This window comes from Babylonia areolata, chromosome 26 (assembly GCF_041734735.1).
Source record: "Babylonia areolata isolate BAREFJ2019XMU chromosome 26, ASM4173473v1, whole genome shotgun sequence".
Taxonomy (NCBI): Eukaryota; Metazoa; Mollusca; class Gastropoda; order Neogastropoda; family Buccinidae; genus Babylonia; species Babylonia areolata.
This window is the reverse complement of record NC_134901.1, coordinates 28,329,346-28,346,867: the sequence shown is the minus strand read 5'-3', so window position 1 is coordinate 28,346,867 and position 17,522 is coordinate 28,329,346. Positions and strand designations below refer to the sequence as shown.

The window sequence follows — 17,522 nt, the reverse complement described above, 5'->3', positions numbered from 1 at the left end:
ACTTGGAATGAGTGACTCTGAACTGATGCCACTGAACTGGTGTTGATGATGGGAAAATAATTTTTTTTTAAAAACACTAACAAAAAATGCTTTTAACAAAAAAAACTTTTTGTTGTTCGGCTGCAAATGCATATAACCAGAGACAAACACCTGGAGCGACAGGCGCACTAGCCAAGTGGTTAAAGCGTTAGACTTTCAATCTGAAGGTCCCGGGTACAAATCTCGGTAACAGCGCCTGGTGGGTAAAGGGAGGAGATTTTTCCGATCTCCCAGGTCAACAAATGTGCAGACCTCCTTATGCCTGAACCCCCTTCATGTGAAAACACAAGCAGAAGATCAAATACGCTCAATAAAGATCCTGTAATCCATGTCAAAAGTTCGGTGGTTTATCAAAACAAGAACATACCCAGCATGCACACCCCTGAAAACGGAGTATGGCTGCCTACATAACGGGGTGAAAATGGTCACACACATAAAAGCCCACTTGTGTACATACGAGTGAATGTGGGAGTTGCAGCCCACAAATGATTAAAAAAAAACCAAAAAACAAACAAACCTGGAGCATGCAGAACACCTATTCAGCCATTTGGAAAGTTTGGTACTCTGCTGCAATGAATAAAAAAAAAAAACCACTGACAATGCAACCATCTTCCACACTTTTCCACTGTGTAACAACAAGAAAGCAAGTCAGTCACAATGTTAACTGGGTTACAGAATGTCTTTAGATCAAGAAACCAATCCTTGGTCACTGCCTCAAACACCATCGCCACAAAATCAAACCGACCCAAAATGGACCCATGACCAGAAAGTGTCCCTCATCTCTTGTTGCTCAGAGACCAGCCCTCCACATGGGGCCATATCCTGGCTGAAAAGACATAAATGTTGATTCTGCAGAACCTAAAAAAAAAAACCACCACCAAATTAAAAAAAAAATTTTTTTTTAATATATATATATATATATATGTGTGTGTAAACCACCTTGTACAGTCACGCATTCATGCAGTTTTCTGTTTCAATGAGGTGAAAAACGTGTGGACTGAATAAAAAATATAGAATAAAATTTTATGATATAAATAAAATACAAGAAAAAGGAGCAGACGCCTGATCTTTGCATAAACCCAATGTGGTGATCAGGCCTTGAGAGCCCACCCTTGGTTTGTATAAAACATTAATACACAATGGAAAAAAAAAAAAGCACATCATGAACATGCCTCTGATGTTGACCACTCCATCTATTTCTTAGCAAGGATTTTTTGTTGTTGTTTTTTTTCCAAACCTAAAGCCTCTGATGTTGACCACTCCATCTATTTCTAAGCAAGGATTTTTTGTTGTTGTTTTTTTCCAAACCTAAAGCCTCTGATGTTGACCACTCCATCTATTTCTAAGCAAGGATTTTTTGTTGTTGTTTTTTTCCGAACCTAAATCGATCAAAAATATAACTGTGCTTAAAAAAACAAGACCATATATAATAACAGCCATACAAAACCAAAAACTGCCGAATGACACCTCACACATCATTGGCACACACACACAAAAGAATACAACACAGTAAGAACGCCCAATTATCGAGTCCAGAAAAAGACAAAAAATATACAAAGCTTTCTAGAAAAAAAATACAGGTGAACAGGTGAACAGACCAACTTCAACTTCAACTTCAACTCAACTCTCCCGTAGTCTGGGTTCAGACCGTTGGGGCACCGCTGCTGACCTGGCCACCACCCCTCTCCACTCTTCACGGTTTTCTGATTTCCTCAGGGCGTCACCGAGCGTCAAGCCTGTCAACCCCCGGATGTTGTCTTCCCATCTCTTCTTCTGCCGTCCTCTCCTTCTGCCTCCTTGTACGGTGCCTTGCAGGAACGTTTTGGCAAGACCAGATGACCAGCAAGGAAAAAAAACAACAAGGAAGGAAGAGATGACAGAGAGGACAAGAAAAAGCCAGGAACAAAGGGAGCGACAGAAAAGAGGAAAGTTCTGGCACAAAATTTCCAGGTGGAAATTTCTGGCACAAAATTTCAAGGCACACAAATCCTGACAGGCAACGTCATAACAGGGAAGGAAAAAAACAGACCATCGATCATGAAGGCACCACGTGAAAAGGCAAGTAAACAGTCGCCCTGAGAAATGGTGAGCTGTTTAGAGTTCCAAACCTCTTCTGAACACAAGCTGACCGATAAAGCTGCAATATTCAAGTTTAGTCAGCAGAACCAGCTACAATGGCATCCAAATATCCAATTCAAAAGTGCACTTTGAAGGCTCAGAGTAAAACCAAAAAGGAGAAGAAAAAAATAATAAAAATAGGGAGGAACAATTTTGGCTACACAGGTTTTGACGAATATATTCCTGTTGTTGACTGATGAAGTTATATAAAAAAAAAAAATGTTAACTTCTATTTGAGTAATTCTTCTGAGAAGACCTAAGTTCATGAAGCAAGTTTGTGATCCTGTGCATAATATAGCAACATTAACCAATGAGTATAAACTGTGACTTTCGCAATTTGAGCAGATATCAGTTCTTAGCTTATTCATTTGTGCAATGTTCACTATAAAGATTCCTTGACAAATTCATTGTTCATCTGTAATTGCATTAAACAAGTACCCTCTTAATTTAAAAAAAAAAAAAGTTGCTAAGAACTATTGGAACCAAAGAAGAACTTTGCCTGCAAAATGGTTTAACTGTGGAATTCACTCTTTTCTCTCGGACATTTGACCATTGTTTTGATTGGCTGCATGTTGTTGCTTTTATTCAATGTCAGGTATATGTCTGAGATATTGAACTGCTGCACTTAGATATCCTCTGATGGGGTGAAGCAATTGAACTGAAATACATAAATGTTCAAAGAAAAAGAGATAGGAACAGTATGCTAAGGAAAATGTATGCTATTGTTGCTATTGTCATTATTCACAGTGGTATTATTTTCAATATTACTATTAGCCTCTTCAGTGCCCCAGGATGAATATACACATCTGCAAAAATGTTTTGCTATTCACCACAGGATGTACATATACGTCCACATCATTTCAGGATTTTTCAGGTGCTGTTCCAAAGTTGAAGTGTCTCAATAGCCACCAGTCAAAAAGCTTGATATGCCTACTTTCATCATCTACCAAAGCAAAAGCCAGTCATGTTCTGTATGGTAATTACTGGATATTACAATCAGCTTCCTGTCAAAAATCAGACAACACTTTCAAAATGGTGGACAACGAAATACAACCAGGCCCTAGTGGTTTGAAACAGCAGCAGGTTGCAAAACCCCTGGTGATTTTGTCACTCAACATGTTACAGAAGCTTTAAAAGTCGTTGAAAAAGATTACTTAGCCCCTGTAATAGCCAAATCTTGACAGATGATACGCTTGACAAGAATGAAAGTAAGAGTGATGATTTGTGGAGAGGGTGGAGGTAGCTGCAGAGCCAGATGTTGCAATAAAAGTGGACAGAGAGGAACAGGAGGCCAAGAATAGCTCTGTGGCTGACACAGAGTTGACCTCAAAGACTGAACTATCCACTTGTTCAGGGCAGGGAGGGAAGAATTGATGAAGGGATGTAAACATTTTGTGTGTTGCATGAATCACTGACCCAGCTTCAATTCTGAAAAAACATGGTTACATTGATCAGAGAAGGGGATCTGCTGTCACCTGCAGGCGAAATTCTGAACAGTACTCACCCCCACCCCCTGTACTGTGTGCCAACTGTGTCACTGTTAATCTCTTTGCTACTGTCTGAAAGTAAGAATGAGATGATAGGAGGAACTGGTACATGCAGGCTAGGCATGTGAAGGATGTGTGTGTGTGTGTCAATGTGTGTGTGTGTGTAATTTCTATTTCTTTTTCAAAAAAATTAATTAAAAGAAACAGTTTGCTAACTACATTTCTACTGCAGTTGCCAAAAAAAACTGTCATTGAATGATGGGTTGAAAATAAACAGAACACCAGAACTTTGGATAATAATTCATGATTGTACATGTACATAGGGAACAGAGACACATTTTGATTTTAGTTTTCATGTTTTCTACATTCTTTTCAGCTGCTTTTTACAAACAATCTATGTGTTCAGAAAGTATGTCAGATTTATCTCACATATATTGTTGACTCGTTACTAACCACTGTGTTAAATAAGCTTCAAACTACCATACATTGATAGTCTGTTCATTTTCCTTTCAAAAAAGTATGGGTTCTGTATACTTTCTTGCAGTAGTTTCTGTGATAGAATTGTTTGTTAATCATAACCCCCTGCAATCAAAAACCGTTGGGCAAATGGGCAGCACAAGCCAAAGTATTTAATGCCTGGCACTGAAGAGGTTACAGGATACTTCTACCATTGAGAGTCACTCCCTATCAACCAAGGCTGTTTGATTATTTCATTTTACTTTTGGTTTTCATTCCATTGTTCCACTTCTTGGTTGACCTGGCTGGAAATCGGCCACTTTACATCTTCTGTCAGTAACTTTGTTACCTATGTCCACCCATTATGTAACTCATTTTTATCTGTCAAATATTTCACTGAACTTCCAGATATGCCTAGTTTCGTTTGATATCAAAAACCCTTTCAACAGATAATAGAATGTTTGATATCAGATGCATAAAATTTCACTTAATAATGCAAAACTTTCAACAGCAATATATAAGATTTTGGTATCAGCGATACCAAATATCACTTTCAGCAGTCAATATGTTTGGTTTCAGGTATATCCAATAACTTAATAACACATGACTTTCATCAGTAAACATATTTTGATTTCAGATATACCTGATTTCACATGATATTACATCGCTTTCAACAGAAAATACAATGGGGGTTTTCCACTCTCTAGCAACACTGCAAAAAATTACAAGACAGTGTCAGTGTGTTTGAATGATCAGTGAAAAACACTGTCACACAGCAACAAGAAAAAGGAAATGTGTGTAAGCAGCTGATGAACAAGGTATATTCACATTATGTATAATCACACACACACACACATGTGCACATGCACACATGCGCGCACACACACACACACACACACACACACAGACAAACACATTTGTGCATGCACACACCCACATAAAACACAAACCACAAACGTTTAGGACAATAAACAAACAATTTGAAGTCCAATACAAACAAACAGAAAAAAAATATTTCCCAAACCCCAGAGAAATTTATAATAATAATAATAATAATAATAATAATAATAATAATAATAATGGTATTTATAAAGCGTAGAGACAAATCAAAGCGTTTGCAAATTCGTGAAACAAATAAAAAACCAAGCCACCCCACCACAAAAAGACAACAAAAAAGAACGCACACACACACACGCACGCACGCACGCACGCACGCACAAACACACACACGCACACACACAAACCTGGTAATTAACAACAATGTACACTTGTTACAAAAAAAACAACACAATGACCGGGGCTTTAGGCACTACCAGACCTGCACATATGCTGACCTGGGAGACAGGAAAAATATTGATCCTTGGAAAACTATCCACTCCTAGTCTAAACCCACTAAGTGCCACGTTTGGTATTCAAATACGGGACACTCATTGAAAGTCCAACACTCAAACCAAATAACTGTTACGCCTGTCAGATAACAGTCACCACCCTCAAAAGTGCTGTAAGACCCATTCACTGATCAATATCTTCATCACTGATCTGTCAGCTGTGCCCTTTAACTAACTCCCAAGCTCTTCCTCGTCGTCTTCCCTTAAAAACAAACACATGATCTGAAGTGATCTATTCATCCATAAACGAATTAATGAAATACTGAATAAATGAACAAATAAATAATTACTCTTATAAAAAAAAAATCACCACAAGAAAAATATCAATCTTACATTAATCATCACGAAAGCTCACAAAAGGCAATTGGACAAAAAGCCAACACTGCTGTGTACCATAACAGAAACGAAACAAAAACCATAATTAAAATTGTCAAAAGTAAACTGTACATTAACAGATAAAATACAACTTCTGCTCACCAATAATACTGTATGTAGACAACAACCATGATGATGAAACATTATAACTGTTCAGTTCAATGAACACTGTAATTTTTTTTACAATGAAAAATCAATTTTTCTCCAAAAGACATTGCAAGAACAAATTAAAGTGAAAGTTAAACAAAACATCAATTTAAAAAAGAAAGAACTTCATAACACAAAGATGCCAACCACTTGTAAGACAGGAGGTTTCTGGGCGATTTACAAAGACGACTGTGAATTCAATTATCATGTATGCTGTACCACCATTCTTGTCTCTTTTTTTTAGAAGTTTTTTTTATCAGGTATTCTTTTTTTTTCTTCTTTTTTTTTTTTTCAGTAAATGTTTCCATTTCATTTTCTTCCTGTTTTTAACATTACCCTAGGAAGTTGCTGGATCATTATTTCATTTCTCTCCCCTGAAGATTGGAAGACCACTAACGCGGAAGTGGGACTCTTTCTCAGTCAGGTGTGATGGGAGTATGGAAGGGGGAAAGGGAGAGGAGGGGGCAGGGAGCTGCAGGTAAAAAGGGAGTGTGTGTGTGGGGGGGGCGTGGGGGGGGGGGGTGGATGTGTGAGGGGGATTTATAGTCAATGCCAATGATGAGCTATCTGACAAGTTTCATTCCTCAGATGAAACACCAGTCATCCTGGCATAAACAGACCCTTTCCATTTGAACAGATTCCATAAATCCCCAGTTACTGTCTTTGAAGGGTGAATATCCATCTTTGAAGAGTGAAATGTCTTGTTTTTGATGGGTGAACAATCCAAAGACGCCATAATATGGCAGGATTGGTTAGGCATTGGACTTCACTTGTGTGTAGTTCTGTTCCAGAGTTCACCAGCGATCAGAGTTTAAGACTCATTTCGGCATGGTGTTGTGTCCTTGGGAAAGGCACGTTTCTCCGATTTTCCTCACTTCACCCATGTGTGAACGTGTACCTGACTTCAGTCAGGGAACACTAAAATGGCGGAGGGAGAGGCCTGGGCCCCATCTTCCTTCCCATGCCTCCCCCTCGACACAGTGGATGTAAAATCACTGGTGGACATAAAAGACTATGAGGCCTTTAACCCTTTTATATCTAAACACTTCTGTTCTTGTCTCTGCCACTCACAGCTTCTATTCCATCTTTGCAAAATAATTTTCAAGCTGGCATTGGAGTGGTTTGCCTGCCTGTATGCACTTTTTCCCCCCCTCCAACTGTATCTTGTTCAATTTAAACAAAATAAATCTGAAGGGGAAGATGTGCAGCCAGACATGAGGTAATGTAGAAACACAATGCTGATATTGAATTCAATCTGTCCATATTAGCAGAACTGGTGGAACTTAACTGCGACCGCTAACTGATAGGAAGCAAATAATAGTCAACACAATGCACCTTCCAGATCACTGTTACTTAGCACGGACTCCTCACGTACTCACACACAAGCACACACATACACACACACGCACACACACACACAATGAGCAAAAGCCCAAAAATACTAATGAGAACCTGAAACTAGCTACAAGTAAGACTAGAGTGTTCAATATCAAACAATCAACAAAAATGATTCAAAAGAAAAATGCTCCATATATACAGTCACTGGTCCCATCTCTCTCTCTCTCTCTCTGGCCAAAAGAGTATCGATGCCGATGGCAATTTAATTTTTGTCAATGTCATTGTCAGTGTCAGTGTTAGTGTCAGTCTCTCTCTTTCTCTCTCTCATTACACTGTAATATACACTACAGACGCAGCGACAAATAATTCATGACTTGTACAACAGCGACAGGTTCATGAGGATCTTACAACAGGGACAGCTGTTGCACTACTTCTCAAGTTCAGATTGGAGACAAAATGTCATCATGCACTCTATGATAGTCGTTCTCACAGTTTTATATGCATGTGTGCTTCCACACACGCACACACACGTGTGCATGCACGCACACACACAAAGACAACAAAGACACACAGACATACATGCACACTTGCCTATGCACAAACAAATGTCTCTAATGTGGTACCAGTACAGTGGTGCTTATTATCTAAAACTTATGTGTTTAATATTTTCAAAGCTATGTGATCATGCAAACCTATGGGTATGTTCACTGTTAATTGTTGCAGGAAATCAGGAAATGTGAAACTAGAGATAAATTACACCAAAGTCCATTTCCCACAAAATCCCACTGTATTAAATTAGTTTGTCCTGATTTGTTGTGTCTTTAAAAAAGAAAAAAAAAAAGAGTAGAAGTGCCACAATAATTTCACTTTGTAAGTCTCTAATCAGTTCACACACACACACACACACACACACACACACACACACACACACATGGAAAATAACATTATAATTTCAGTTTGTTTAGAGTTCTTTTCAAACAAAAATCTCTTTGCTCTATTCGTTTGTCCTGAATTTGGGTGTCTCTTTAAAAAATAAAATAAAAATGATAGAGACAATTACTATTTCATTCTTACAAAACCTGAAAACCTGATAGCTCCAGTGAATTAACTTTTCACATTCCACATATCATCGCGAACAGGTATCTCATCATGGGTCTATTTTTAGTCCCAAAATTGAACAGCTTAAAGATGACTTCGAAACACTCAAAAAATAATAACAAAATTAGTCTTAAAGGTGCACAAACTACATTTCAGTTTTGATTCATCACAAGCTCTCTCATCATTACGTCTTATTTTCATGTGTCACCTTTTAATCAGCAAACTATTTGTCTTATTAAGATAATAAGCATTCTTGTGTCTTCTGTCTCATCAAAGTCTTGTTTGATGAAGCACTGCTAACAAACAATGATTCAAATACTGTTCAGCACAAGTAAGGCACACAGTGTTTGAAGTGCACTAAAAAATAATGTTTATTGAGCAGAAAATGTCTGATGCCAACAGCCGAGTGTTTGAGCAAACATCATGAAAAACTGACTAAAAGTGTAGTGGATGACTGTGTTCAGCTGAAAAGCACTGACATTTACAATGCAAGTAATTTTCTTGCTTGGTGTGGAGAAATCATAACAGCAGATCCACATGCACAAACACATACTCTACAAGCAAACACAGTTCCTTGGTCCCCTTTTTCAAAAACTTTGGCAAGATCATTACATCTGGTTCTCAGATCCTCTTCTGTCTTTGAAAAATCGTACATGCACAAAAAAACAATCTGACAAAATAGATGTGCATGCAACCAGCAGTATAATGTGCAAAACAGTTTGATTCTTTTTCAATTCCCCTACATGGGAGACAAGTAGCCAAGAAAAAATCACACACACACACACACACACACACACACACACACAAACACACATGATAGTCATCCAATAACAGACATATCAATGCACACAAACTTCGCATGAGCAAGCAACCACAGACACTCCTAGGAATACACATACATGCACACACACACACATTTGAACATCAGATCATTATGTGCACTCCTCTCGTGGAGTATTTGTGAATGTTTTCGAATTGGCACCGAAGGATGAAAACGTCATTGGTCGCCCTCTAGAAATACCAACATGCTCAATGGAAAGTGTGCGACGTAAGACAGGTGTGGTACCAGTGGGTGAGGAAGCAGTGGCGCCCTCTTTGCCCACCAGCACACTCTCGTGGCTCTGAGCCAGTATACTCAGGGCGGCGTCGTAGTTTGGGGGTGGGGTGATAGGTTCTTCCAAGGACGGCACTGAATGTCTCTGAAAACATTTGTTAAAAAGAAGTCATAATACGCAAACAACAATGACAAAATCCCACCCTAATTAGAAAAAGGCAGAACCACAAAGTGGACTTGACAATTACACTTGGATCTTTGTCTGTTCATATTGCCACTGCCATGCAAGCAAACATACCAACATTTTCAGATGGACTGAGCACCTAATTTATAAGTTATTGACGGGAAAAAAATAGAAGCAGAACATATATGTATTCCTCTAACATATAAAACTGCACAAGTTGTTTTTCTTTTAATCAGCCACCGAGAAAAATAGTATTTTCGAGAAAAATAGTATTTTCAATCAAAACCCAGTATTGCTGGGATATAAGTGATCAAAGTTCACTATAGAAGTCAACAAAAACTTACCCTACTTCTGCACTATTACTATATTAGTCAGTCAGTGAGCCTAACTGTTACAACTGAATTTTGTGTGCACCAACAAGCAGATATATGTCATCACTGAGCACAATGCTGAAAACAAAGCATACAAACTATGAAGGGGGTCTATCCATCATGCTGGATGGACAACGTTTATGCACAGAAGATACAACGTACACACAGTATCTTTAATCTGCGTCACACTGGTGCTGACTCACATTTCTGGTGGTCTGTGGAGTTGGGGGGTAAAGATAGACGTCCATAGCCTCTCGATAAGAAGGAGGGGGCATCAGCAGCTCAGGGTTGTCCATTTCTTCTGCAGTACCAGGCACACCTGCTGTTCAAAATCATATCAGTACCCCCCAAAAAAAACAGAGCACGGCTACCTAAATTGTATAGCAAAATGGTCATGCTGAAAGAAGTGGACTCTGCTATTGCAGTTCATCAATGCATGAATGCAGAAGAAGAAAACATCATGTCAACTCTCTTCACCTCGTTCACAGTCATGCAATTTAAACTTTTGCGGTCTTTCATCAAGGTGTGATTTTATCTAAAGTATGCACTTTAATAAAAAGCAACAACTAAGCCTGCCTTTTGAGCACCTAAGTGGTCACAAAGATGAAAAACAAGGTTACAAGCTCAACATTTCTTATCATTTAAAACTGATAAATGTAATCCGAGTTGCAAGATGAAAAGTAAACTCTGCACTTTTCATTACACAAAACATACCAAGAAAAACATTTACTTTAAACAAGCCATCAGTGTGAGTAAATCTGGCCATTTCTGGGCCTACAATTACAAACAACCAATAACCAGTAACGCAGGAATCCATTTTCAGAACAATTTTTCACAAAAGGTACACTGAAACCACTGAAACCATGCTTGTTGTGAAGAGTCTGTCTGAAGAGTTTGCAAAAAAAAAAATCAAGACAAACAGTTGACACTTCAGCAAAAGTTATTTATAAACAACAACAACAACAACAACACAACCACCACCAGACAAAGCATGTTGCTTCCAAACAGAGTCAGCAAGGGGGACTAACTGACCTTGATCTGTGCCAGCACTGCGACGTTGCTGCAGACAATAGAGGATGATGAGGAAGAGCACCACCCCCATCCCCACTCCGATCATGATCAGTATGGTGTCCTGGTTCAGCATCTCCTCCTCTGCTGCAAACAGCAGTTCTCTCCCCTGCTGTACTCTCCATTACATTCTCCCCTCTGCTGTACTCTCCATCACATTCTCTCCCCTGCTGTTCTCTACATCACATTCTCTCCCCTGCATTACATTCTCTCTCCCCTGCTGTTCTCTACATCACATTCTCCCCCATGCTGTAATCTACATCACATTCTCTCCCCTCTGTTACATTCTCTCCCCTGCTGTACTCTCCATTACATTCTCCCCTCTGCTGTACTCTCCATCACATTCTCTCCCCTGCTGTTCTCTACATCACATTCTCCCCCATGCTGTAATCTACATCACATTCTCTCCCCTCTGTTACATTCTCTCCCTTGCTGTTCTCTACATTACATTATCCCCCCTACTGTACTCTACATGACATTCTCTCCCCTGCATTACATTCTCTCCCCTGCTGTTCTCTACATTACATTCTCTCCCCTGCTGTACTCTACATTCTCTCCCCTGCATTACATTCTCTCCCCTGCTGTACTCTACATTACATTCTCTCCCCTGCATTACATTCTCTCCCCTGCTGGACTCTACTCTCCTGCTGAAATCTACATTACATTACATTCTCTCTCTCCTGCTGTACTCTACATGACATTCTCTCCCCTGCTGTACTCTACATGACATTCTCTCCCCTGATGTACCATGTATTACATTCTCTCCCCTGCTGTACTCTGCATGACATTCTCCCCCTGCTGTACTCTGCATGACATTCTCCCCCCTGCTGTACTATACATGACATTCTCTCCCCTACATTCTCTCCCCTGCTGTTCTCTACATCACATTCTCTCCCCTGCTGTACTCTGTATTACATTCTCTCCCCTGCTGTACTATAAATGACATTCTCTCCCTTGCTGTACTCTACATGACATTCTCTCCCCTGCCGTACTCTACATAACCTTTTCTCCCCTGCTGTACTATAAATGACATTCTCTCCCCTGCTGTACTCTAGATAACATTCTCTCCCCTGCTGTACTCTACATGACATTCTCTCCCCTGCTGTACTCTAAATTCTCTCCCCTGCTGTACTCTACATGACATTCTCTCCCCTGCTGTACTCTACATTCTCTCCCCTGCTGTATTCTACATTCCCTCCCCTGCTGTACTCTACATGACATTCTCTCCCTGCTGTACTCTGTATTAAATTCTCTCCCCTGCTGTACTCTACTTGATATTCTCTCCCCTGCTGTACTCTGCATGACATTCTCTCCCCTGCTGTACTCTACTCTCCTGCTGTAATCTACATTACATTTTCTCCCCTGCTGTACTTTACATTTTCTCCCCTGCTGTATTCTACAGTACATTCTCCCCTGTCATACTCTACATAACATTCTCTCCCCTGCATTACATTCTCTCCCCTGCTGTACTCTACATTCTCCCCCCTGCTGTACTCTACCTTACATTCTCCCCCCTGCTGTACTCTACATTACAATCTCTCCTGCTGGCCTCCACATTAATGGTGCATGTCCCTGCTAGCCTTTTACAGCCATGGGGGCAGTAAATTCATATCCAGTGTCTAAAGCTCAGCACAGGAAGGCAGGGCCCAATCTCCTGAAGGTACCATAGTCTTTTATAACAACCAGGGTAGTGAATTCAAATCCACTGTGTCTAATACTCAGGATAGACGGCAGGGCCCAATGCTCTCCCCGGGTACTTTAGTCTTTTAAGGGCATCGGAACAGTGAATTGATATCCAGAGTGGCTTGACACAGGAATGCAGGGCCTCAATCCTCACCTAAAAGTCCCAGTCTTTTACATATGGGGCAGTGAATTCAGTTCCACTGTGTCTTGGACTCAATCCTGACCTTCTGCTATTCTAATCTTCCCCAACTGGTCAGGTACCCATTCACACCTGGGTGGAGGGAGAAAAATCAGAGTAAAGTGTCTTTCCCAAGGACACAACACCATGCCAAAACAGGGCCTTGATCTCTGGTCACTGGTGAACGCTACATCAGAAGTCCAACGCCTAACTGATTCTGCCACCTGGCCTCCTTGTACTCTACACACTGGTGTTCTAACATGTCTGCTGCAAATGTTAGTTTTCTCCCGATGCACTATACAGACTGATATTCTAACATGGCTAAAAAACCCTTTTGTGTATTAGGACAAAATGATGGCAGTACCATCAGAAACATGTTACTAAAGATAACATAAAAATATAGAGATACAGGTCTATAATTTAGCCCACAAACAAGTATCAAAATTGATATTTTGTTTGACATAACTCCTCAACCTCACTATTGTTAATGTTCAAATCCACCACAAACACAACACACTGGTGCAAATGCACATAACATCAAACATCGAGAGCAACACATCTAAAACTTACGACAAAGCTCCATGCGTGGTATGCAAGAACCATCTGCACACTGCCGCTGAGTCTCTAGATTGCACAGCAGCCGAAGTTTTCTGGTTGTGGTTTCCATCCCGGACCGAGTCCTAGGCCCTGCCGTGCTGACCATTGGGCCTCTGACTGCAGGAATGGCTTTCGTGTTTATAATGTGTTTCTCTGGAAAGTGCAGCACTGCCAGAAACATGTCACTGACCAACAGCCAGGTCCATCACACAGCTTGCATCAGAATCGAAACAGATGACCTGCACGAAAAGAAGAACTTTCTAAATTTTCATACATCTATAGATATATATATATATTCAATTAAATTCAATTCAAAAGACTATATTGTCTGCTTCAAGCAATTAAAACAGAAATGTTCTTTTGACTTATTCAAATACTTGTCAACAAATCACAAAGCACAATGAAAAATGAATAAATACTAGTACATGCTTCCCTGATCACCACATACACACCAACCATTATGGAAAAGGAAAAAGGACTTAAACAGTCATGAAACTATGACATAATTACTGTTAATCATTTTACAAATCTGGTACATCTTCTGTTACATCTTGTGTCATCTTTTCATGACAGTGTTGAACTGTAATTTCACATTTAATCACAGTAATGAATATATGACAAAATCATTCGTAAGATAATTATAATGTATACTTTACAAAAGCAATACAGAATACATGCTCCTCTATATACAGTTTACTAATTAACACAAAAAATATAGTGACAGAATCTGGACTGTAGTGTATATATATATCTATACTATAGTCTAGAACTTTGGTCACTACAAAAGATGAAGACAAGCACACAGTCATGACAGGCAGTGTTATTTTTCTTTCAGTGCCAACCCCCTCTTTGATCAATAGCACACACAGTGGTCTCATGCTCCCAATCAAAAGATCTGGCCTCCTGTCACAACTCTCACTGCTGCAATCTCTCATCAGTCCACTTGTCCAGGCCAGCTCGGTCACTCCATTCATATAAGTGGCAGACAACCCCCAACCAACAAATAATAATAACAGGCTAAGACATTTGTTGTTCTTCAGTTTTTAACCATGGTAACTTGAATATGTGGAGAGACCAGTTTTGGAAAAGTTATTTTACAATACTACATAATGCATTTTACTTTAATGATAAAAATTAACAAATCAACAAGTTCAAGTTTTAATTATATTTTCACTCCTATTAGAGTATGGAGGATTACTGCAAAATAATCTTTTCATGCCCAGAACAATACACAACAATGTCACAAAAAAGTTGAGAAAACACAAATGTCTTTTAACTCCAAAAGTGTAGCTAGGCAACATTTGCAAATATAATCATCTCACTTACAGCTAAAATGACTTTTTTGCCTCCTTTGAACATATTACAAAAATTAAAAACCGATTTTGGAGACAAATATTTTTAAGGAACATATCTGTTTCGTAACTGATCATAATTGGGACATTCCATTATAAAATGAAACTCATCCCCAATCACAGACATGTTACAAACCTTACAAAGCCGTAACTCTCGTGGTGTGCCTTTGTGTCTACAGATCAACCATATTTTCTTTTAAAATAAATACCATAATCATATTTGACTATTACAGTGATGTGTTACAGATGAAGAAGGGGGGGAAAAGGGCAGCTTTTTTTCTTACAGTTGCAGATGCCCTTGTAATGTAGACATCTGTTAATTGTACTGATTCTAGGGGGAGAAGGTTCCAATCCTTCACTTTTCTGGGAAAGGTTAATAATGGATAGGCTCTGCTGTTCAGTGCAGCAAGGAATCCAGCTGGGATGATTAGTCATAGCCCCTCTTGAATCTGAAAAAGCTTCAGAAGGTTTCATAGTCATTGCTAATTCAAGTTATTGGCAGAGGAGTTTGTGCAACATGGACAGGCAAGGTTGACATGGTCCCCCCCCCCTCCCCACAGACTTGAGTGTCTGAAGCGTGGTAGTAGAGGAAAGTGTCATCAGAAAACAGCCATTTATGTCCAAAGACACCCTGACTACCATGTAGTTGATGTATGAGAGGAATAGACAGGGTCCCAGTAGAACTTTGGGGTGCATCGAAGTTCATCTCCACAGGGCCAGTCACTTGCCTTCCATGACTAGACTGGATCCTGTTGGGCTGGAAGTATCCTACTCTGCGATTCACTCGGCTTATAATGCCATAGTGATGTAGTTTATGCACAAGTCTGTGGTAGATTTTATCAAGAGCCTTCATAAAGTCCATTAATCTGTCCTTTTTCATGCAGCTTCACTTACTTTACAAAATACATTATGTTCATTAATTTCCATAACCTAACAAACCTTACATCATATTTAATCTTCTGCACCAGCGCAGGTGCAAATAACATGATAGAAAAGAGTTCTGGCAATGAAGCATGTCTGCACGTCTGCTGACAGTGGACATTAAAAAATATTCTATTTTCAGGCACTTCTGAAACTCGAAAATGATTATATATGTCTTTTAATTATACATGTATGACAAAGAAGTCAGTCTGTATAAGGCTGTCTCTTTAATTCACATTCCACATGAATATGGATGCAGAGATCATACACAACATAAAACTTTAACAAGCAATGTGATCAAGTGGAAAAGAATGCCCTCCTTCTCATTTTTTCCGAACGAGCTTTCTGTCACAGGCTTAATGTCAACTTGTCTAATCGGGAATGCTCTGAATGCCAACACTGGGAGAGTCGTGGGGTTTTTTCACCACTATATTTGACAAAAAAACAACCTCGAATAGGAGGTGGAGAAGGTAGCCAAGTCTTTCCGTTCAAATACCTGAACATACATGACACATGTTACGTTCTGTAAATAAATCGGAATATACAGATTCATAAATCTTCGCGACGCGCTTGTCACCGAACTATTGTGTCAGAATTCTTAACATGTGTGAGATTTGTGTCAGTTTCAACACTGTCTATAACAAACTTACAAAGACAAAACAAGCATACTATTTTGTTTAGTCTTCTACCAGAGGCATTTCGACAACAAAAGAACAATTTGTTTGCTTTTCAAATCCTATAACTCACAGCATGTTGCTCGTTTTTCAAAAACTTTCGTCTGCTTCTTTTATTTTCCAGCGGAAGTTCATCCGGAAACACTTCTCGTTCTGAACCAAAGGAAATCACTGAGCTAAAAATAGATATCGTTGATATCTATTTATAACTAAGTGAAAGAAATATTACTTTAAAAACACAAATAAAGGAAACAGAGACTCTCGTATTTTATCATGTTATATTTTGCAGAAGAACAACATCTTAAGGCGCAGTTTATCCCCCTACCTCCCCCCCAAAAGAAGAAAGATGATTGTTTTACGGTGTTCGTTTGTTCTTTAGTTTAACGTCTTTTCACTGTAAGTGATATAGTAGACGACGTTTGGTAAAAAGTCGAGGGAGTGAAAAGAAGTTACTGTGTACGCATGCGAGTATGCGAAAGTGTGTGTGCGTGTCTGTGTTTCAGCTATGACCAGGCATTCTATCTTGATTCAATCTTTCTTTTTTTCTGTGTACACTACCTCGTCAGCTGTCAATCTTTGATGCAATCTCCCACACTGGGGTCAGCCCGATACTCCCCCGTGTCGATACTCCCCCGTGTCAATACTCCCTCTCACAAAGATCCAAAAACAGTCAAATACAGATGTATGTATACATTTGTGACTGATAATGCTTTCTGCTTGATCAAAGATGTGTTGTGGAATGATGAATGTGTTATGTGTTCTCTTCATACCAGCCGTCCACCTTCAGAGTTGAGCAGCGACTTGTGTGTTGGGCCCGCTGTTGTGTGGAGTGGACTCAGACTTTTTCATCGCGACTCCGTGTGTCTGCGGGGAAACGCTCTCTCTCTCTCTTCGTCTCTCATTTTCTGTTTCTCTCTTTCTGTCAATTTTTTCTCTCTCTCTCACTCACTCTCCGTCTCTCGGCATTTTCTGTTTCTCTGTCTCTCCCCCTCTC

General features: G+C 39.6%; 1 protein-coding gene across 1 annotated transcript; it reads right to left on the bottom strand.

Moving 5' to 3' along the window:
- Positions 1-109: 109 nt before the first annotated feature.
- Positions 110-16,683, bottom strand: LOC143300851 (uncharacterized). Its single transcript, XM_076614796.1, has 5 exons — positions 16,602-16,683; positions 13,555-13,820; positions 11,088-11,210; positions 10,259-10,374; positions 110-9,645 (listed from the first exon to the last, which is right to left on the bottom strand). The coding sequence occupies exons 2-5, from the start codon at positions 13,760-13,762 to the stop codon at positions 9,379-9,381; spliced, it is 714 nt and encodes a 237-aa protein (XP_076470911.1). The 5' UTR covers positions 13,763-13,820; positions 16,602-16,683; the 3' UTR covers positions 110-9,378.
- Between the last annotated feature and the right edge of the window lie 839 nt (positions 16,684-17,522).